The following is a 24,251-nucleotide window of genomic DNA, read 5'->3' as shown; positions in this document are numbered from 1 at the left end:
TTGGTCTGCTCTAGGAGATAACATCGTCATCGAACCTGGTCTGTCTAACACCGAAAGACGTTAACGTTAGTACCAAACTCTTCTTGCACTGCAACAACTCGCTAATCGAAAAACATAAGCTATATAAAATAGATCAACTTACCGTGTGCTTTTTTTCGTTGGAAAACAGCAGCTCGCTCTTCTTGGTCCTCATTGAGAAGCATCGCGACGCAATTATGAGTTATTTACTAAACTGAAAGATTATGATTTGAATTTGTGAGTGACAGACAAGTAGAAGGGTGGGGGCACACTGGGGGGGCCAATCAGTTTTCAGGAGGGGCCAGTGCCCCCATGGCCCCTTCCCTGGCTACGCCACTGCTCACCAATCAATTAATCAATTATCATTATCCACATATTATGCACATCGGTGGTGGTTGAGGAGATTCCCCCCTTCTATGTAAAGCGCTTTGAGGTCTCAGATAAAGCGCTATATAAATGTAACGAATTATTATTATTATCGGATTAATTGCACAGTTTAACCATCATAGAGTGAAAGTTAATCATTTGCATGTCAGTTTAATAAGGGCGCGCTTGACAGGGCCAACGCTATCTCACGACCAATTCGTACGAATGATAAAAAGTTGGCTAATTCGTACTAATTCGTACGACCTCACTCGTACGAATTTGTACGATTTGTCTAAACCCACGTGATGGGTAGGTTTAGGGGCGGGGTCAGGGGTAGGTCATTCGTATGAATTCATACGAATTGGCCAATTCGTAAAATATGTACGATTTTGCAAAAAACGTACTAATTCGTACGAGTCAGGTCGTATGAATTCGTACGAATAAGCCACCTCGTAAAATTTGTACGTTTTCCCGTGAGATCGGGCTCGACAGGGCATATAAGAACGAGCAGAGAGAGAGAGAGAGAGAGCCCTGGCCGCGCGCGCGCACTCACTATTAATAATAATAATAATAATAGTTATTCTCGTCGTCAAACCCAGCCTCCAGTATTTGGGCCATGCCTCCATATTTACATGCACTCCTCAATCCTCAATCCTCAAATGCCCAATCCTAAATCCCCAAATTCCCAATCCTAAATCCTAAATGGCTAAATGATTAAATGCTCAATCCTAAATACCAAATTCCCAATCCTAAATTCTAAATGGCTAAATGACCAAATGCCCAATCCTAAATACAAAATGCCCTATCCTAAATACCAAATGCCCAATCCTAAATACCAAATGCCCAATCCTAAATACCAAATTCATTTTCGACTTAGACTTTTTAGTTTTCGACTTAGACTTTTAGTTTCAAATTTAGACTTTTAGTTTTCGTTTAAGACTTTTAGTTTTAGACTTTTAGTTTTAAATCTGACCCAATAATCCCTCCATAACGTGAGTCGAGAAGGGCATATGGGCAGTTGCCCGGGCAACCTGAGCAACCCCCCTTTGCACGTCCCTGCCTGAGAAGCAGTTCAATTCAGCGCAGAATTCTCTATCTCTCTTATAAACCCACAGATGACATTGTGATTTAAGCTTGTTAAAAGCCAGATGAAACAGCGCTGATATTCTCAACATATTGACGCAAAAAACAGGCGAAACATTGTTCCAAGCACAAACCAGTCAGAAGACATTTCACTCCACAACTTATGAATTAACTGTAGTAAAACTGTAGTAAAACAAACTTTTTTGGCAGAAATGTGCCTGTATATATTCATGTTAAAAATGCTGTTATATTAATATAGTATTAATGTATTAAATGTTTTAATGTATTAAAGACAATAGGTTTATAGAAAATCAACAACAACAAAAAAAGATCAATAAACACTTTCATATTTTTTCAGGAATTGTTGATTTATTTATTTTTTAAACGCTTGTAAGTCTTAACCAGAATATCAAGATATTTTATTATTTTGCATATGATGGTGAAAAGTAAAAGAGCACCACCATGTGTATAATAAATATTTTTGAGTATAACAAACAAAAATCCCTTCTAGATTATTTTATCCCTTGAGGTAGCCCTCGCACACAAAAAGGTTGGACCCTGGTATATAGTAACTATATGTTTTATAATTACAAGTGTGTGTATTTTGGGTTCCCTTTCGTTGTCACTCCGAGTTACGTCGGATGACGACGAATGGGGTTTCGCTTAGAAATCCTATCATCTTCGAGTATTAAAACACGAGCCAATGGCAATGAAATGCCATGGGTCTGCGGAATTTGCATAGCGTAACTCCGCCCCATGCAGGGGGTATATAAGGAAGTGCGCGAGCAACATGCAGACTATGTTTTCGCTTCGGAGCCAAGTTCAGTACTTCACTCCACAAGCCTTTTGAGTGTCATCTCAAATCTCTTCGAGACGAGCGGCTCTTCAGTGTGTTGGTGTGACGGCGCTTCCAGCGAGATCGCATTTCCTGCTGCTGATTTGTGCAGTAATCTGCCGACAGTGAGTGTGTTTCTCCCTGGGTGCTTCAGCACTCTGCTGAGCTTTTCCACTCTCTAAAAGAGCTGCACGCGGCACGTCTTTTTCAAGACGGTTCGCCCGTGTATTTTCTGGATGTGTGTGCGTCAGTCATCTGCCTAACGGTCGCGAGCGCTGTTTTGCGTGTTGGGCTTAATCACGCTTGGCAGCGCTCGTTGAGGAGTCATGTTTTCATTGCGGGAACATGACCATCGCGATGTTTATAGATCAAGACTCAATGATCTCCATGTGAGTAGAGTCCCCTCTGCCACACCCCAATTTATCTCTTCCTCGAGAAGGGATACTTTGGCTGGTGGCCAGGGTGATCTGAGGGTTTGGTGTGGCACAACAACCGACGAGTCAATTCCTCGGGCCACACCCCCCTCCACATCGCAGACCATGCACTCACAGCATCACAAGGCGGGCTTGATTCCTCTGGAAATGAAGTTTCGACTGCGTTGCCTCCCACGGGAGTGCCATCGTTGCCGGGACCGATCCAGAGCTGTCAGCCATGCTTTCCCGGGCAGCTGAAAGCATCGGCTGGAGTGGCCCCGCCCTCCCCCCGAGCGCTGTAAGCTTCTCCCGGACGTGCATCAGGACACCTGCGCTGCGCGAAACTCCACGTGACTTTCGCGGCCCGCGGGTGTCCTCCGCCTTCGCTGCTTTCGATCGCACGGCGATCATGGTCTGTATGTTCCCTGTCACTATAGTGGCACGGTCATGCAGTGCTGTGTGTCGCCTGCGCCTTCGATGCAGTGCTGTCCCGGGAGTTCTGTCGAACCGGCCGCAGTGGAACGCTAATCCTTCCCTGGCCAACCCTGGCAGAACGCGGAAATTCTAACCACGCCCCTATGCTGGGACGCTATGCCTCCCATGCCCGGCCTGGTTGTTCCGCCACGCACACTACTGACCTCGCTCTCGGGCGACATCGGTACCTGCGTGATCCTGGGTCAGGTGATGTCCACTATGTGGTCCAGACATGGGCTTAGCCAGGTTGATGTGGCAGGGTCTGAGAATTCATTTTCTCAGCTCCCCCATGTCCCAGGCTGAGCTCTTTGGCGGTGTGGCTTCGACCACCTGAAGCAGACTCGGGTCCGGCACCGATGGTCATCCATCCGTGCGGCCTCCTCAGTCTGCTTCCCGCCAAGCCCCCATCCATGCGGCTGCTCCCCTCTGGCCTGCAAACGGACCTGAGCAGGAGGAAGCCGCAGGAGGGCGGCGCTGCCCGTCTCCGCCCCTTAGACTGCCACGCCAGCCTAAGCAGCACCTTGAGGCGGGCTGCCTGGTCGGCGGGGTGGTTGAGGACTGCGCCCAACAGTCTTCGATCAATCCACAAGCAGACTGAGGCTTCTGCACTGACGGTCATCTGTCGGTGTGGTCTGCTTAGTCTGCTTCCCGCCGACGCCGCCTCCTTGCGGCTCCTCCCCTCGAGCCTTCACTGGCCTGAGCACAAGGGGGTCGCTGGAGGCTGGCACCGCCTGTCTCTGCCCCTTAGCCGGCTAACACCTGGCTGAGCAGCACAAAACCTGAGACAGGCAGCTTGGAGTTAGGGCTCAGTTCTTCAGGAGCTGGTAGCAGGACCACTCCTTCCCCCGCTTGAGGGCTGGGTGAAGATCTCTACAAAAGAACTAATGCTCTTTCTCTGAGCCCCAAGAGGCTGTGGATGACAGCACGCGCCGCCCACGGGCCACGCTCCTCTCATCCCCCTCTGTCGCCAGACCCCTGCCAGAGCACGCCCCCGTGGGACGCTGGTCCACCCCTGGCCTCCTCTGGCAGGACGCGGTTTATGGCCGTGCCCCCGCACCGGGCCGCTATGCCACCCACGCCTGGGCCGGTCATTCCGCCTCGCTGCACCCCCGACGGTACGTCTGTGGTTCGAATAACCCCGCTGGCGCAGTTTCTGGAGGCCTGGCTAGAGCTTTCCGGACTGTCCCGCCGGGTCGGAGAACCATCAGGCTCGGCTACGTGATTCAGTTCGCGTGGTCTCCTCCCCGCCTCAGGGGAATCCACTCACTATGGCCGGTGGCAATGCCCCTGTCATGAGAGCGGAGGTCGCTACCCTACTGGCGAAGGGTGCGATCGAGACTGTCCCTCCAGCCGAAATGAAGTCTGGGTTTTACAGCCCCTACTTTATTGTACCGAAGAATCCGGTGGGTTACGACCAATCCTGGACCTGCGCGTCTTGAACCGCTCCCTTCAAAAAAGAGGACGCCGTTCAAGTTGCTCACGGCCAAACACATTTTCGAATGCGTGCGGCCGCAGGATTGGTTTGCAGCGATCGACCTGAAGGACGCCTACTCCCATGTCTCCATTTTTCCTCGACACAGACCGTTTCTACGGTTTGCTTTCGAGGGACAGGCATACAGTACGCGGTTCTCCCTTTCGGGCTAGCCCTGTCTCCTCACGTCTTCACGAAGGTCGTCGAGGCAGCCCTTGTTCCCCTACGCGAACACGGGGTTCGCATCCTGAACTATCTCGACGACTGGCTGATCCTAGCTCACTCTCGAGACCAGGTTTGCGAACACAGGGACCTTGTGCTCCGGCACCTAGCTCGTCTGGGCCTTCGGGTCAACTGGGAGAAGAGCAAACTCTGCCAGTGCAGAGGATCTCTTTTCTCGGTATGGAAATCGACTCGGTCGCCATGTGTGCGCAGCTTACGAGCGAGCGCGCGCAGTCACTGCTGACTTGTCTTCGTCAGTTCGAGGGCAAGAGTGCGGTCCCACTGAAACTTTTTCAGAGGCTCCTGGGGCATATGGCATCCACAGCCGCAGTAACGCCGCTCGGTTTGCTTCATATGAGACCGCTTCAGCTTTGGCTTCGCGATCGAGTCCCGAGGTGGGCATGGCAACACGGCAGGCTCCGAGTCCCAGTGACTCCGACCTGCCATCAGACCTTCTCCCCGTGGTCGAACCTCAATTTTCTACGGGCCAGAGTTCCCTTAGAACGAGCTTCCAGGTATGTTGTTGTATCAACAGATGCCTCCGCCACGGGTTGGGGTGCCATGTGCAATGGAGATGCTGCCGCGGGCTCCTGGACAGGACCCCAGCGCCTTTGGCATGTCAATTGCCTCGAGTTGCTGGCTGTACGCCTTGCCCTGCACCGCTTTCGGGCGTTGCTCAGGGGTCAACACGTACTAGTCCGATCAGACAATACCGCCACAGTAGCGTACATCAACCGTCAAGGTGGTCTACGCTCCCGCTGTATGTCGCAACTCGCCCGCCACCTCCTCATATGGAGTCAGAAGCCTCTGAAGTCGCTTCGAGCCATTTATATCCCGGGAGACCTGAACCAGGCGGCCGACGAGCTGTCTCGGCTTCGGCCTCTCGCTGGAAAATGGCGACTCCATCCCCAGACGGTTCAGCTGTTTTGGGATCAGTTCGGGGACGCACAGGTAGACCTGTTTGCCTCCCACGACTCGTCCCACTGCGACCTGTTTTATTCCCTGACCGAGGGCACGCTCGGCACGGATGCAGTGGCGCACGGCTGGCCGCGGGGCCTCCGCAAGTATGCGTTTCCCCCAGTGAGCCTTCTTGCGCAGACCTTGCGCAAGATCAGGGAGGACGAGGAGCAGGTAATTTTGGTTGCCCCATACTGGCACAACCGCACCTGGTTCCCAGAACTAGTACTCCTCGCGACAGCACCTCTCTGGCCTATTCCCCTGAGGAAGGACCTGCTTTCTCAGGGACGGGGCACCTTATGGCACCCTCGTCCCGATCTGTGGAACCTCCACGTGTGGCTCCTGGACGGGACGAGGTAGGTTTGAGTACCCTACCACCAGCGGTGGTGGCTACCATCACTTCCGCTAGAGCATCGCGAGACATGTCTATGCGTTGAAGTGGAACCTCTTCGTCAACTGGTGTTCTTCTAAAAATCTTGAACCCACGAAATGCCCCATCAGTGTCGTGCTTTCCTTCCTGCAAGAAGGGTGGAGCGAAGGCTGTCTCCCCCCACCCTGAAAGTGTATGTTGCCGCCATTGCCGCTCATCACGACGCAGTTGATGGTAAGTCCTTGAGGAAGCACGACCTGGTCGTCAGGTTCCTGAGGGGAGAGAGGAGATTGAATCCTCCTCGTCCTCCCCTCGTACCCTCTTGGGACCTCTCAGTGGTTTTAACTGCCCTGCAGAGTGCTCCCTTTGAGCCTCTGCAATCAGTGGAGCTTAAGTTCCTGTCAATGAAGAAGACAGCGCTCCTGGTTGCATTGGCCTCCATCAAGAGGGTAGGGGACCTGCAGGCATTTTCGGTTGACGAAGCGTGCCTGGAATTCGGGCCGGCTAACTCTCACGTGATCCTGAGACCCCGGCCTGGATGTGTGCCCAAGGTTCCCACCACACCTTTTCGAGATCAGGTGGTGAACCTGCAAGCGCTGCCTTTGGAGGAGGCAGACCCAGCCTTGGCACTGCTCTGTCCAGTACGCGCCCTCTGTGCTTACGTAGACAGAACGCAGTGTTTCAGGACCTCAGACCAGCTCTTTGTCTGTTATGGTGGGAAGCTGAAGGGAAAGGCTCTCTCCAAGCAAAGGTTGTCTCACTGGATAGTGGACGCCATTGCTTGGCTTACCAGCAGCAAGGTCGACCATGCCCCCTTGGTGTGACGGCCCACTCCACCCGGAGTGTGGCATCCTCTTGGGCTCTAGCGCATGGCGCCTCGCTAACAGACATCTGCAGAGCTGCAGGCTGGGCGACACCTAACACATTCGCGAGATTCTACAATCTCCGAGTGGAGCCAGTTTCTTCTCATGTACTCGCCTCAACTAGCCGGTACTAGATTCTGCTCAGGTGTCTTCGCTTGCTCGCCATTCCTCTCCACGGACGGGATATGTGCGATATTTCCTCAGGTGAGCCTAATAAGCCCTGAGTCTCCTCCAGCACTGACGACGTCAACGCCAGAGTTATGCCACCGGCAGCTTTCGCGTTGGCTAGGTGCCTCCATGTGCATGGTTCCCCTCCGGGCGACCCCCACATGTGTATTCCACTGTAAGCCTCCTTGAGCATGTGTCTTTCCCTTGGCAAGCCACCTTGCCACCCCTGGGGTTGAAATATTCCACCTGCGGCTGGACACCCCAGTGATTCTCCTTATGCAGTTCCTTCGGGTCATATGTGTATTCTTAAGTCCCCCCCTTCGGGCTGGGCATGATTGCATATTTCTACTGGATATGCTTCCCAGTGTACCTTGGTATTCCTGTGTTAAGTAGGAGTCCTTCGTCCGTGCTAGTCTCACGACAGGGAGCTCAGACTTACGCAGGGCACTGGAAGACAGTCGAGAGGTGGCGTGATTACACTGGGAACCCCATTCGTCGTCATCCGACGTAACTCAGAGTGACAACGAAAGGGAACGTCTCGGTTACGTATGTAACCCTCGTTCCCTGAGTAGGGAACGGAGACGTTACGTCTCCCTGCCACTTCCGCTGTACCGCTGGAACGCCTGAGTTCAGTCTCGGCTCCTCAGCGAAGACATAGTCTGCATGTTGCTCGCGCACTTCCTTATATACCCCCTGCATGGGGCGGAGTTACGCTATGCAAATTCCGCAGACCCATGGCATTTCATTGCCATTGGCTCGTGTTTTAATACTCAAAGATGATAGGATTTCTAAGCGAAACCCCATTCGTCGTCATCCGACGTAACGTCTCCGTTCCCTACTCAGGGAACGAGGGTTACATACGTAACCGAGACGGTTTCTGTAGTCAGTGACATTTCATTATTTGTATTTTATGGCATTGTACGTTTTATGTTTTTATTTGAAGGCTGAGGCTTCATTAATAAACACAACCCCAATTATCATCATTGTTTTGAGATGTTACTTGCTGTGAATACCTTGTCTGATAGGCTACAGTATTGTGGCATAGTATCAGGACATCCTGGCTAGTGTCCGTCTCACATGGCTAGAGGCGAATGGCGGATGATGGGCCTATTTGGGAGAAAGTCCAGGGCTGTTTTTTGGCCCCAGTCCGTCCCTGAGTATAGGTAGCCTAAGCCTTATAAAACTAACTTTCTGTCAGTGGCTAGTAGGCCGTCTCTTCTTCCTCAGTTTTTTTGTTTTTTTACACGTAGCATATAGGCTAAGTGATAGTACTATATAAAATAAACTTGACTATTAGTGCCCCTGCTGTTGGCTGTTCATATTGCTCTATTACACTTTTTTTTTGTGCCGACGGCCCTCGGTTGGACGAAACAAAATGTATTCAGACACCTTGCTATCATAACTTACATTAATGAACTATAATGGTCTGTGCCGGTGTGCCCATAGTAAAAAAAAAAAAAAAAAAAATATATATATATATATATATATATATATATATATATATATATATATATATATATATATACACTCACCTAAAGGATTATTAGGAACACCATTCTAATACTGTGTTTGACCCCCTTTCGCCTTCAGAACTGCTTTAATTCTACGTGGCATTGATTCAACAAGGTGCTGAAAGCATTCTTTAGAAATGTTGGCCCATATTGATAGGATAGCATCTTGCAGTTGATGGAGATTTGTGGGATGCACATCCAGAGCACGAAGCTCCCGTTCCACCACATCCCAAAGATGCTCTATTGGGTTGAGATCTGGTGACTGTGGGGGCCATTTTAGTACAGTGAACTCATTGTCATGTTCAAGAAACCAATTTGACATGATTCGAGCTTTGTGACATGGTGCATTATCCTGCTGGAAGTAGCCATCAGAGGATGAGTACATGGTGGTCATAAAGGGATGGACATGGTCAGAAACAATGCTCAGGTAGGCCGTGGCATTTAAACAATGCCCAATTGGCACTAAGGGACCTAAAGTGTGCCAAGAAAACATCCCCCACACCATTACACCACCACCACCAGCCTGCACAGTGGTAACAAGGCATGATGGATCCATGTTCTCATTCTGTTTACGCTAAATTCTGACTCTACCATCTGAATGTCTCAACAGAAATCGAGACTCATCAGACCAGGCAACATTTTTCCCAGTCTTCAACTGTCCAATTTTGGTGAGCTCGTGCAAATTGTAGCCTCTTTTTCTTATTTGTAGTGGAGATGAGTGGTACCCGGTGGGGTCTTCTGCTGTTGTAGCCCATCCGCCTCAAGGTTGTGTGTGTTGTGGGGCTTCACAAATGCTTTGCTGCATACCTCGGTTATAACGAGTGGTTATTTCAGTCAAAGTTGCTCTTCTATCAGCTTGAATCAGTCGGCCCATTCTCCTCTGACCTCTAGCATCAACAAGGCATTTTCGCCCACAGGACTGCCGCATACTGGATGTTTTTCCCTTTTCACACCATTCTTTGTAAACCCTAGAAATGGTTGTGCGTGAAAATCCCAGTAACTGAGCAGATTGTGAAATACTCAGACCGGCCCGTCTGGCACCAACAACCATGCCACGCTCAAAATTGCTTAAATCACCTTTCTTTCCCATTCTGGAGTTCAGGAGATTGTCTTGACCAGGACCACACCCCTAAATACATTGAAGCAACTGCCATGTGATTGGTTGATTCGATAATTGCATTAATGAGAAATTGAACAGGTGTTCCTAATAATCCTTTTGGTGAGTGTATATAGGGTGTCTGAACAGTTTTTGCTTTGACTGTATGTAATTGTATATGTATATGTATACAAACACACACACACACACACACACTGTTTGACAGGCCGATGCCTGACCGTGATTTCTAGATAACAAGTGTGGTGTTATCTGGTGTTACAAGTGTGCCTCTATGGATCCAATAAGAAATCTTACAGCCATTCCACATTTTCCTGACAGAATTCAAAGAGGACAGTCTGCTTTATAAGGAGTGCGTTCGGATGAATGACGGCTTCCTGAATTATCTGGTTAGAAAGGATTCCTAAACTGATCCTCGCCTAACCTTCAATAGTACAAACAGAAGCACAGAAATGAAATGCAGTAATAATGATGTTCTCTGTGTCCCACAGATTGATGTGACGGAGGAGAGCTGGTTTCATCTGTTTCCCTCTGAAGATGTGATATATTTAACCCCAGACGCAAGTGAAGGTTCATATTGCACATATTCTATATTGAGTTAGTTAAGTCATCATGAAAACAAATGCACCCTGTTTATGTTTTAATGCACTTTCCTGGTTTTATTGTGTGCGATTAATTGGTGCACACTACTCTGATAATCATTTTATCAAGATTTAATCATATTTACACTCCTGAGCAGAAAAAAATGGGCCACGCCCAAAATGGCGAAACACTAACAAGTGTTTTTTAATATATAACCACAAATTATTGGTCAGGAGGAAACTAGCAAAATTTAAGCAAATGCACTTCTTAAAAAGCCATTGGTGTCTCATCAAAAGTCAAAGACAGAATTACGTTTTTGGCAGAATATGGAGTGATGAATCACAATGAAACATGAGTAAATCTGTCTTTGAAAATGTATTTAGGCAGTAGGCAGACTTCTTCCTCAGTTTTTTTTTTTTTACACGCATATAGGCTAAGTGATAGTATTAGTGCCCCTGCTGTTGGTTGTTCATATTGCACTATTCCACTTTTTTTTTTGTGCCGACGGCCCTCGGTTGGACAGCCGTTCTGGACTTTTCCAGAACGCACAGATTGTCAGTCCGTCCCTGGTCAAAAAAAAAATTTATTCAGACACCTTGCTATCATAACTTACATTAATGAACTATAGTGTTCTGTGCCGGTGTGCCCATAGTAAAAATATATATAAAAAAATAAAATAAAATAAAAATATATATAGGTCAAGTCAAGTCAAGTCAAGTTTATTTATATAGCGCTTTTCACAACACAGGTTGTATCAAAGCAGCTTCACAGTAATAAATTAGAACAATACATCAATGTTTGTTTCTAGTGGAACGTCTACGTTCGGTAATGCTGATCAATAGTATCGTTGATTGATTAATTCAATTAAATATCCCCAAATATCCCCAACTGAGCAAGCCAAAGGCAACAGTGGCAAGGAACCGAAAAACTCCATCAGGTGACCTAATGGAGAAAAAAAAACCTTGGGAGAACCCGGGCTCAGTCGGGGGCCAGTTCTCCTCTGGCGTTTATGAACTAGAGGTCGGATTTAACTGTAGGATTAAAAGTATTATATGAATGCCTGGCTGAAGAGATGCGTCTTTAATCTAGTTTTAAACTGGGAGAGTGAGTCTGAGCAACGAACAGTATCCGGAAGACTATTCCAGAGTTTTGGTGCTAAATGTGAAAATGCTCTCCCTCCTTTGGTGGATCTGGATATCCTAGGTATGACCAAAAGCCTCGAATTTAGTGATCTTAAAGAGCGCGATGGATTATAGGGCGATAGAAGATCGGTTAAATAGACTGGAGCTAAGCCGTTTAGGGCTTTATAAGTCAGTAGCAATACCTTGTAATTAATACGGGACTTTATAGGTAACCAATGTAGGGATGATAAAATCGGTGTTATATGATCATATTTTCTTGATCTAGTTAGAACTCTAGCGGCGGCATTTTGGACTAACTGTAGCTTGTTTATTAAGGATGCAGGACAACCGGCTAATAACGCATTACAGTAATCTAGTCTCGAGGTCATGAATGCATGAACTAACTTTTCTGCGTCAGAAACTGATAGCATATTACGTAGCTTAGCAATGTTTCTAAGGTGGAAAAAGGCTGTTCTTGTAACATATGAAATATGATTTTCAAAAGACAGGTTGCAGTCTAATATAACACCCAGGTCTTTTACTGTAGAGGATGAAGTAACAGGACATCCTACTATGTTAAAGTTGTATTGTGAGAGGTTTTGTGGGTGGTTTTTTGAACCGATAAGTAGTACCTCTGTCTTGTCTGGATTTAATAAAAGAAAATTATGCGTCATCCAATCTTTTATATCTTTAACACACTCTGTCAATTTGGATAATTTAGCGTTTTCATCTGGCCGTGATGAAATATAGATTTGAGTGTCATCAGCATAACAATGGAAACTAATTCCATGTTTCCTTATAATATTTCCAAGTGGCAGCATATATATTGAGAATAATAGAGGGCCTAACACAGATCCCTGCGGCACTCCATAGTTTACTGGAGTTATGATAGATTTTTCTCCATTTAAATAAACAAAATGGTAGCGGTCAGATAAATACGATCTAAACCAGCTTAATGCTTGTCCTTGAACACCAGTATAATTTTGTAGTCGATCTAAGAGTATTGTATGATTTATAGTATCGAACGCAGCACTAAGATCAAGTAAAACTAATATTGAGATACAGCCTTGGTCAGAAGCTAAAAGTAAATCATTTGTGATTTTAACGAGCGCAGTTTCAGTGCTATGATGCGGCCTGAATCCAGACTGAAACTTTTCATAGGTGTCATTTTCTTGTAAGAAAGAGCCCAGTTGAGCGGACACAACTTTTTCTAGTATTTTAGACATAAAAGGTAGATTTGAAATGGGTCTATAATTTACTAGATTATTCGGATCTAATTGTGGTTTCTTAATGAGAGGTTTTATAACTGCCAATTTAAATGTTCTTGGAACATGACCTAAAGATAAAGACGAGTTAATAATATTGAGGAGAGGCTCTTCCACTACAGGTAACACTTCTTTCAATAGTTTAGTTGGTATGGGATCTAATAAACATGTTGTTGTTTTAGAGGAAATGATAAATTTATTTAACTCTTTTTGTTCTATAGTTGAAAAGCACTGTAATTGTTCTTGCGGCGTGATAATTGAGGCTGAATTATAAGGCGCGATTGAGGATTGAACGTTTACAATTGTGGTTCTGATGTTTTCTATTTTCTCAGTGAAGAACTTCATGAAATCATTACTACTAAACTGTAATGGAATACTTTGTTCAGGAGACATCTGTTTATTTGTTAGTCTCGCCACGGTGTTAAATAAGAACTTAGGATTGTTATGGTTGTTTTCTATTAGTTTGCGTAGATGCTCAGCCCTGGCCGCTTTTAGGGCCTTTTTATAACGTGACATACTGTCTTTCCATGCGATTCTAAAGACCTCTAAGTTGGTTTGTTTCCATTTACGCTCTAAATTACGGGTTTCTCTCTTTAGAACACGCGTAGTACTGTTGTACCATGGTGCTTTACTTTTCTCTCTGACCTTTTTTAATCTAATGGGCGCAACAATATCCAATGATCCAGAGAGAATGGTGCTCATAGTGCTAGTTAATTCCTCAAGTTCATCTGTTTGTTTGGGTTCACTGAGCAGCTGAGACAGATCCGATAAGCTGTTTGAAAAATTATCTATGGTGGATGGAAGGATTGTTCTGCCTAATCGATAACGCGGCGCAGCATGATATATTACAGGAGTACGTAATATGCAAGTTACCATGTAATGGTCAGTGACATCGTCACTTTGTGGAATGATATCTATATCGGTTGGATCGGTTCCATGTGATATAATTAAATCAAGTGTATGATTAAATCGATGAGTCGGTCCGGTAATGTTTTGCTTGACCCCAAAGGAGTTTAATAAATCAGTAAACGCAGCCCCTAACGCATCATTTTGATTATCTACATGGATATTAAAGTCTCCAACAATTAATGCTTTATCGAAGTTAACTAATAGGTCTGAGAGAAAATCTGCAAACTCTTTTAGGAAATCAGCGTAAGGCCCAGGCGGTCTATATACGGTAGCCAAGGCTAGAGATAATAGGGATGTTTTTCTATCATCTAAGAGCGTAACATTTAGTACAAGTACTTCAAATGAAATAAACTTATAACCCGTTTTCTGAGTAACATTGAGAAAATCTCTATAGATTGTTGCAACACCGCCGCCACGACCATTCAGACGGGGCTCGTGCTTATAGGAGTATCCTGATGGAGTAGACTCATTTAGACCGAAATAATCATTTGGTTTAAGCCAGGTTTCAGTAAGGCAAAGTACATCGAAGCTATTATCTGTGACTATTTCATTTACAATAACTGCCTTAGGTGTGAGTGATCTAATGTTTAAAAGACCTAGCTTTAAAAATTGTTTTTGATTACCAATAGCAACATTTTCTGGTTTAATAACAATTAGATTTTTTCTAGATCCTGCAGTAGATTTATGATTTGATCTCACTAAACGAGGAATAGACACAGTTTCTATGCAATGTTCTACACTATTTATATCAGTTAAATTGGTGCAGCAGAGACTATGATTTGGACTTTTGTTTACTAGTCAAAAGGTATTTAACATTTTGGAGATGTTATCTGACAGAAGATCCGATCCGAATCTGTTTGGGTGTAAGCCATCAGCACGGTAAAGCCTAGGACGCTCCCAAAACAGATTCCAATTATTTACAAAGAGAAGTTTCTGCTCATTGCACCATGACATTAACCATTCATTAAGCGCAAATAATCTACTAAACTTTTCATGACCTAGTCGGTACGTGGGAAGCGGTCCTGACACAATAATCGTTATATCAGGCGATGTGCTGCGTACCGTATCGATCAGATTCCTGAAGTCTTTCTTCAAAACTTCCGTCTGGCGCAGTCTGATGTCGGCCCCTCCCGCGTGCAGGACAACGGTTCCGACGCGCTCGTTCAGAATCTCGGGAACGTGAGCAGCGACTTCGGAAACACGAGCACCAGGAAAGCAGTGACTATGCACCTTACTTTTATTTAACGTAACGTGTACGTGTCGAACGATGGAATCGCCGATGATCACAGCATCGCGTTCTGTTTCGCGAAGAGGGGAGAAGCGGTTTTGTGTGGATATCTCGAAAACCGGGAGGGTCGGAGAGAGTTTTCTTGGTCTAGACCTGACTCGCGACTTCCGCTGCGGAAAAATCCAGGCTTCGTGATGGCATGTTGGAGCCGGAGTGAACGAGACCATGGCTGATCGCGACCTCGACGTTCGGGACCGATGTTGAGGAACGCACGGAGTAGACGAGGTCGGAGTCAGCGGGTTAGTAACATTAATCTCTGATTTGTGTGCCTCGGCGCGCGATGTTTCGAGAGCCAAACGCCGGTCTATCAGCTCGGCTTTTCTTACTAAAAGGTCGTGGATCTGTTTCTCAACAGCTTCCAGCTCAGACTGCACCGCGTGCAGCTCAAATGTGTCCTCACCTGCACCAAAAGGTAGACTACTTACATTTGATATATTCGCCATTTTAACAGATGGACAGTAAGTTAAGTTAGCAACGACGCTACCAGTGGTGCTATCAATATTAATACTAATTTATGGCTTAAGTCTTGGATATAATCCGTCTTTTCAGTGGTACGGGTGTAGAGTAGACGCACGATAGGTGAAAAATGTTTGTTTGTAACTTAAATGAGTGCGGAGAAGACGCGTTCAGCCGTGAAATGATAGTGTCTTATGAAAGATATAACAGAATGATTTGATATACCATATTACTTTATGTAGTATGCATGTAAACATAGCTATAAATGGCATTCCTCTTCTATGCAATGCATCTATACACCTGTATCTAATTTGCATATTTATGTGTTTTTGGGACAACACGTAATTAAGAAAGACGTGTAATAATTGGGAATGTTTTCATAAGAATATCTCATAAGAATATTTATGTATAATTTAGTTCCCTATTCACTTGTTGTGTCTCCCAAAATGCCTGATTAATATAATTTAAAATACCCCTGTAGTCAATAATTGTATTCCTTAAAACTCATCTTTGATCACCAAAATTACATATTTCAACATTTTTTCCTTGGATTTTTTAATGCATGCCTTAAAATGGCTTGACACCCTTGCCTCGTTTAGTATTGGTGGTTCTATGAGTATGCAAATGAGCCTGAGCCTCTCATATTTTCCTGAGATGTTGATTTCTGACAAACAATTTAAAAATGAGTCAGATTTTAAATGATAATAACATAATATTATCATATTTCCATAAGAGTGCCCATAAAGTTTCCATAAAGACTCCTGAATGTGCTCTTTACAGGACATCCAGACCTAAAACTGTGACATTAAGAGAAATTCGCTAAAATGTAATGACCTCTACCGAGGAAAAATACCTATTCCTGGGTCTCAAGAGGATGTTGCTTTATGATCTGATTGGAACCAAGAGTGTTTTCTAATTGACTGCATGTGTGTGTTGCAGATGTGAGTGAGCTGCAGTTGAGTAAACGTGTCATGAAAGCCATTACCAAAGAGAGACTGGAGGACGCCAGAGCAGCGGGATTGCGTCTGTGTGTCGACCTCAGCATGACTGACCGCCTGACAAACAAAGTCAGATTCACAAATACAGACACACACACACACACACACACACACACACACACACACACACACACACACACACACACACACACACACACACACACACACACACACACACACACTGTTTGACAGGTCAATGCCTGACCGTGATTTCTACATAACAAGTGTGGGATTTTTATTCAATCATATTTTTATCTTGTAGGAAATCAGTCAGGTCAGATCAGGCGCCTCTACGGATCCAATAAGAAATCCTTACAGCCATTCCACATTTTCCTGACAGAATTCAAAGAGGACAGTCTGCTTTTTAAGGAGTGTGTTCGGATGAATGACGGCTTCCTGAATTATCTGGTTAGAAAGGATTCCTAAACTGATCCTCGCCTAACCTTCAATTGTACAAACAGAAGCACAGAAATGAAATACAGTAATAATGATGTTCTCTGTGTCCCACAGATTGATGTGACGGAGGAGAGCTGGTTTCATCTGTTTCCCTCTGAAGATGTGATATATTTAACCCCAGACGCAAGTGAAGGTTCATATTGCACATATTCTATATTGAGTTAGTTAAGTCATCATGAAAACAAATGCACCCTGTTTATGTTTTAATGCACTTTCCTGGTTTTATTGTGTGCGATTAATTGGTGCACACTACTCTGATAATCATTTTATCAAGATTTAATCATATTTACACACAATTACAGTGCTTTACAACTATAGAACAAAAAGAGTTAAATAAATTTATCATTTCCTCTAAAACAACAACATGTTTATTAGATCCCATACCAACTAAACTATTGAAAGAAGTGTTACCTATAGTGGAAGAGCCTCTCCTCAATATTATTAACTCGTCTTTATCTTTAGGTCATGTTCCAAGAACATTTAAATTGGCAGTTATAAAACCACTCATTAAGAAACCACAATTAGACCCAAATAACCTAGCAAATTATAGACCCATTTCAAATCTTCCTTTTATGTCCAAAATATTAGAAAAAGTTGTGTCTGCCCAACTGGGCTCTTTCTTGCAAGAAAATGACACCTATGAAAAGTTTCAGTCTGGGTTCAGGCCGCATCATAGCACTGAAACTGCGCTCGTTAAAATCACAAATGATTTACTCTTAGCTTCTGACCAAGGCTGTATCTCAATACTAGTTTTACTTGATCTTAGTGCTGCGTTCGATACTATAGATCACACAATACTCTTAGATCGGTTACAAAACTATACCGGTGTTCAAGGACAAGCATTAAGCTGGTTCAGATCATACCTATCTGACCGCTACCATTTTGTCTATTTAAACTGAGAAAAATCGATCATAACTCCAGTAAACTATGGAGTGCCGCAAGGATCTGTGTTAGGCCCTCTATTATTCTCAATATATATGCTGCCACTTGGAAATATTATAAGGAAACATGGAATTAGTTTCCATTGTTATGCTGATGACACTCAACTATATATTTCATCACGGCCGGATGAAAACGCTAAATTATCCAAATTGACAGAGTGTGTTAAAGATATAAAAGATTGGATGACGCACAATTTTCTTTAATTAAATCCAGATAAGACAGAGGTAATACTTATCGGTTCAAAAAACCGCCCACAAAACCTCTCACAATACAACTTTAACATAGTAGGGTGTCCTGTTACTTTATCCTCTACAGTAAAAGACCTGGGTGTTATATTAGATTGTAACTTGTCTTTTGAAAATCATATTTCATATGTTACAAAAACAGCATTTTTTCACCTTAGAAATATTGCTAAATTACGTAACATGCTATCTGTCTCTGATGCAGAAAAGCTAGTTCATGCATTCATGACCTCGATACTAGATTACTGTAATGCTTTATTAGCTGGTTGTCCTGCATCCTCAATAAGCAAGCTACAGTTAGTCCAAAATGCCGCCGCTAGAGTTCTTACTAGATCAAGAAAGTTTGACCATATAACACCAATTTTATCATCACTACATTGGTTACCTATAAAGTTCTGTATTAATTACAAGGTATTGCTACTGACTTATAAAGCCCTAAACGGCTTAGCTCCAGTTTATTTAACGGATCTTCTATCGCCCTATAATCCATCGCGCTCTTGCGGATCACTAAATTCGAGGCTTCTGGTCATACCTAGGATATCCAGATCCACCAAAGGAGGGAGAGCATTTTCACATTTAGCACCAAAACTCTGGAATAGCCTTCCTGATACTGTTCGTTGCTCAGATTCGCTCTCCCAGTTTAAAACTAGATTAAAGACGCATCTCTTCAGCCAGGCATTCATATAATATTTTAATCTTACAGTTAAATCCGGTCTCTACTTCATAAACGCCAGAGGAGAACTGGCCCCCGACTGAGCCTGGGTTCTCCCAAGGTTTTCTTTTCTCCATTAGGTCACCTAATGGAGTTTTTCGGTTCCTTGCCACTGTTGCCTTTGGCTTGCTCAGTTGGGGATACTTAATTTGATTAATCGATTCAACAGTGCTATTGATCTGCATTACCAAACGTGGATGTTTTACACCAGAAACAAACACTGATGTACTATTTTATTTAATACTGTGAAGCTGCTTTGATACAATCTGTATTGTGAAAAGCGCTATATAAATAAAGTTGACTTGACTTGACTTGACTTGACTTGACACTCCTGAGCAGAAAAAAATGGGCCATGCCCAAAATGGCGAATCACTAACAAGTGTTTTTTAATTGTATAACGTACTCGGTTACTAACGTAACCTCGGTTCTCTCTAGAAGAGGGAACGAGTACTGCGTTTTATCAAAACGCTACGGGAAAAGTCTCTTTTCACGAAACACTGAAGCAAAAATTATCCTTTAATTTTCATATATGTAAAACGCGTTGCGGCAGCAGCAGACAGCTATGGCGAGACGGCTTGTTCGCTCATTGGCTGCTCTGCGGCAACTGCTTAAGCCTATCGAGCGAGGCCTGAGATGACATCAGGCCAATGAGGGCGCTTCGCGCCCTCCTCGCCACTTCCCGCCGAAACGGGCGTGGCTTACCTCTATAAAAGGAGCTCGAGAAGGCTGACTCACTTGATTTTGATCGCCGAAGCGAACCAGAGTGAACCGTACGCACGGCAGAGAACGCAGTACTCGTTCCCTCTTCTAGAGAGAACCGAGGTTACGTTAGTAACCGAGTACGTTCTCTTACGAGAGTCCTCTCGTACTGCGTTTTATCAAAACGCTACGGGAACCCCTTGCAAAACGCCGTGCGTGCTGGGATAAAAACACTGATCACCGGAAGCTATTTCAGGCATACAGTGCATAATCACCAGATTGACTCACACAGAGTCAGGGAATAAGGGTGGGAGCCTTGATTCCCTAAATTGTAGCGTCGTAGAATAGACATATCCACAGACGCAAGTATAACATCACATAGACAGGGTAGGGAGCCTGAACTAATGTGGAAATGTGGGTCTTACACAGTTCTGCCCAAGATAGTCGGTAGCGCATAGCGCGTGAGTTTCAGCGGTCTGACTGGACGGCTGAACGGATTACACCGACAAAAGCTTAGCCTGCAAGGCGGGAACCTCTAGGTTATAAAACCTCATAAATGTAGACGGCGAGGCCCAGCCCGCCGCCGTACATATATCCTGTAGGGAAATCCCGCTGGACCAAGCCCACGAAGAAGCCACGCTTCTCGTGGAGTGCGCTCTGACTCCCAACGGGCATGGAATGCCTTTGGCAGTATAAGCCAGCGCTATGGCGTCAACTATCCATCTGGATAGACTTTGTTTCGAAACAGCCATTCCTTTGGAACGTCCACTGAACGAGACAAAGAGCTGCTCTGTCTGTCTGAAGACAGCAGAGCGGGACATATAAGCTCTTAAAGCCCTAACAGGGCAAAGAAAACTCGAGTCCCCTTCCTCACTTGATGCCGGCAGGGCAGCCAGGGAAATGACCTGAGCCCGAAAAGGCGTGTTGAGGGATTTCGGCACATAGCCGTGCTTAGGTTTGAGTATGACTTTAGAGTCATTAGGGCCAAACTCCAAGCACGCCGGGCTCACAGAGAGCGCGTGCAGGTCGCCTATGCGCTTCACTGAAGCGAGAGCCATCAAAAACACTGTTTTGAAAGACAAGTGTTTGAGGCTAATAGACTGGATAGGCTCGAAAGGGGCATCTTTCATGGCCGCTAGGACCGTAGAAAGGTCCCACAAAGGAACTGAAGGAGGTCTAGGTGGATTCAGTCTCCTAGCTCCCCTGAGGAAGCGGATGACTAAATCATTCCTTCCCAGCGACTGACCCAGCGTTGAACCAGAGAACGCTGAAATAGCCGCCACATACACTTTGAGCGTGGAAGGGGATCTGCCCTTATCCAACAGCTCTTGTAGGAAGGAGAGAACCTCCGTTACCTCACACTCGAGGGGTGAAATGCTCCGAGCTGTACACCAGCCGGAGAAAACCGACCACTTCGAAGCATAAAGCCGCCGTGTCGACGGCGCTCTAGCCTGAGTGATGGTATTCACGACTCCCTCTGTGAGACCAACGGGTATCCGTTGAGCACCCACACATGAAGGGACCATAGTTCCGGGTGTGGGTGCCAAATCGAGCCTCCGGCCTGCGAGAGGAGATCTCTCCTCAGCGGCAGTGGCCATGGATCGATATCTGTCAACTGCATAAGCACTGGGAACCATATCTGGTTCTCCCAGAACGGAGCTACAAGCAGGACTGGGCATTTCGTTTCCCTGACCCGTTCCAGCACCTGTGGCAGGAGGGAGACGGGGGGAAAAGCGTATAACGGACAGCGCGGCCACCTTCGGGACAGCGCGCTGTCGGTTTTTGAAAAGAATGCGGGGCAGTGCGCGTTTTCGCGGGACGCGAAGAGGTCCACCTCCGCTCTGCCGAATCTCTCCCACAACAGCCGGACTGTTTGTGGGTGTAGAGACCATTCGCCCGGGGGAACATTGTTCCTGGACAGTCTGTCTGGGCCCACATTCTGAAGCCCAGGTACATGCACTGCTCTCAGCGAGCGTAAGTTGTGCTGAGCCCATAATAGGAGGCGTTTCGCCAGCCTGTACAGGGATAAGGATTTCAGACCGCCCTGGCGATTTATGTAGGACACCACAGCCATGTTGTCCGAGCGGACTACGACGTGTTCGTCCTTGATGCGGGGACAAAAACGCGTCATCGCGTTGTGCACTGCCAGCATTTCTAGGCAGTTTATGTGTTGGAGCTTTTCTCGTTCCGACCACAGGCCGAAGAACGGTCTGCCCTCGAGCAGAGCTCCCCATCCCGAGGTGGATGCGTCTGTAGACACCATCCTCACTCTCGAGGAAGTCCCCAGGCTTACACCTGATTGGTACCAGTCGTCCGCCGTCCAAGGCGTCAGGGCTGAAACACAGCTGTGATCGACCTTGAGGCGTAATCGACCGGTCGCCCACGCTCTGCGCGGTACCCGCGCTTTCAACCAGAACTGCAGCGGGCGCATGCGGAGCAAGCCCAGCCGGAGAACTGACGATGCTGAGGCCATGAGACCCAGCATCCTTTGAAACTTCCTGAGCGGGGTGACAGCGCCGCGGCGAAAAGCCCTCGCCGCGCGCTGAATGGCCAGCGCGCGCTGTGGTGACAGCCGCGCTGTCATAGACTGTGAGTCCAGAACGACACCCAGAAACGAAATCGTTTGACTGGGGTTCAATGAACTTTTCGTCCAGTTGACTGTGATACCAAGATTCTCGAGGTGATCGAGTAAAATGGTTCTGTGCTCCACGAGCTGTGATCGTGATTGAGCTAGGATCAGCCAGTCGTCCAAATAGTTCAGCACTCGCATGCCTCTGAGTCTGAGAGGAGCGAGCGCTGCGTCCATGCATTTCGTAAATGTACGAGGTGCTAGGGACAAGCCGAATGGCAGGACTGTATACTGGTATGTCTGACCCTCGAAGGCGAATCTCAAGTATCGCCTGTGGTGTGACGCTATCTGTATTTGAAAATACGCGTCCTTCAGATCTATCGACATGAACCAGTCTTCTCGGCGAACGTGCGCGAGAATTTTGCTGGTTGTGAGCATTTTGAAACTGCGTTTCACTAATACTCTGTTCAGCCGTCTTAGATCCAGTATGGGTCTGATACCGCCGTCCTTTTTGGGGACTAGAAAGTATCTGCTGTATAGTCCCCCTTCGCTTAGAGCTGGGGAAACGCGCTCTATCGCCCCTTTGCTTATCAGTTTTGATATTTCGGCTCGAAGTAAGTGAGCTACTTCCAACGAAACCGTAGTCTCGACGCGCGCTGTGAAGCGGGGAGGGCGTCGGCAAAACTGTAGCGAGAAGCCTCTCTTTATAATGCCTAGCACCCAGTCCGAAACCCCTGGGAGCGCTGCCCATGCATCTGCATGGCTGGCTAGGGGCTGGATACGGAGCGCGCTCTGATCGCCGTGCGACAGAGGCGCTTCGGGGGATACAAACATAGGCGTTATGCCTGTGGCATTTGAGGCGGGGCGCGCGCTTAATACAGCGGGCGAGACGCTCATCCTCGACCTCGCTACAGTGCTTAGCTGAGTGAGGGAGGACTGAGAAAGTCTCATAGGACCCATGTGAGCGAGTAGATGTGGGCTGGGAGCGGGCACATTTACTGCTTTGGGCGCGGCGTCTGCCTGAGCAGAGCGCGCGCTCACAGTTCTCGTTTTTACAGAGAGCCTGTGATGTGTTAGACATAGTGTTCGTGGGCACTGGGAAGTGGGCACTCTCACTATGCTGGAAGCGCAATCGACCTGAGTCGATTTTATGTGCGCGGGCCCTAAGTGTAGGGCTGTGCTTATGTGTAGTGATGGGCACTGAGGAGTGGGCATCGAGACTACATTTATAGCACCATCGGCCGTGGCCGGGACACCAGAAAATACACTCTTTCTGAGATTTATCTGGGTAGCCGTGAAAACGGCTTTTGTGTGCAGGCAAGCGGGCAGCAGTGCGGGCTTGCTCTCTGCAGAAAACACTGGAACAGTCGCAAATCTTGGGACTGAAACAGTGGGGCGCTTGGGTGGGAGGCCGGCCGCAACGGGACTCACACACCTGCGCTTTCCTAGGCTTGCTAGGACTTCTTCGGCACTTCAGGCTTTACCACGACCTTCGATCGCGGCCCGCGCGAGGAGGGGCGCCGGGCGCTGGACCGAGAGCGGGGCCTCGAGCTGCGCTGCTGTGGCTGCTGCGATGAGGCGGCCGAAGGCGGGGGCTGAGGCTGAGAGCTCCGCGGGGTCCGTTTGTCACGACCCGCTGCAGAACCGGAGCGCTTCGGCAGGAAGTGCTTGAAGGCTTGAGACGCTTTTTGGGCCTCGGTAAATCTCTCCACGAACTCGGAGAGAGAAGAACCAAAAAGGCCGGTGGAAGACAGCGGGGCATCGAGAAACGCAGTGCGCTCGGAATCGGCCATCTCCGTGAGCGTCAGCCATAAGTGTCTCTCAGCGACAGTGGCGGAAGCCATACAGCGTCCCATGGCTTGTGCGGCGGCCTTAGTAGCTCGGAGCGTGAGATCTGAAGCGCTCCTTAAATCCGCGATGCAGATAGCGTCAGGTCCCATCTCGTCCAGTTTACGGAGGAGATCACCCTGGTAGATCTGCAGCGTAGCCATGGTGTGTAGCGATGACGCGGCCTGCCCAGCGGCGGAGAAGATTCGCGCGAGCAGCGTCGACGTCATGCGGCAGGCTTTAGAAGGCAACACCGGTTTAGCCCGCCGTCCAGCAGAGGGCGGGCAAAGGTGGGTCGCTATCGCCTGTTCCACCGGCGG

General features: G+C 46.9%; 1 protein-coding gene across 1 annotated transcript; it reads left to right on the top strand.

Annotated features, from left to right (window-relative positions):
• Nucleotides 1-10,227: 10,227 nt before the first annotated feature.
• trmt10b (tRNA methyltransferase 10B) lies at nt 10,228-23,703 on the top strand (the record flags this gene model as incomplete). The annotated part of the gene is made up of 6 exons (XM_081390274.1): nt 10,228-10,254; nt 10,357-10,429; nt 16,426-16,553; nt 16,755-16,892; nt 16,995-17,067; nt 23,582-23,703. The coding sequence occupies 6 exons, from the start codon at nt 10,228-10,230 to the stop codon at nt 23,701-23,703; spliced, it is 561 nt and encodes a 186-aa protein (XP_081246400.1).
• Nucleotides 23,704-24,251: the final 548 nt, after the last annotated feature.

This window comes from Scardinius erythrophthalmus (assembly GCF_964197995.2).
Source record: "Scardinius erythrophthalmus genome assembly, chromosome: 2".
Lineage (NCBI taxonomy): Eukaryota > Metazoa > Chordata > Actinopteri > Cypriniformes > Leuciscidae > Scardinius > Scardinius erythrophthalmus.
This window is presented reverse-complemented; position numbering and strand designations above follow the sequence as displayed.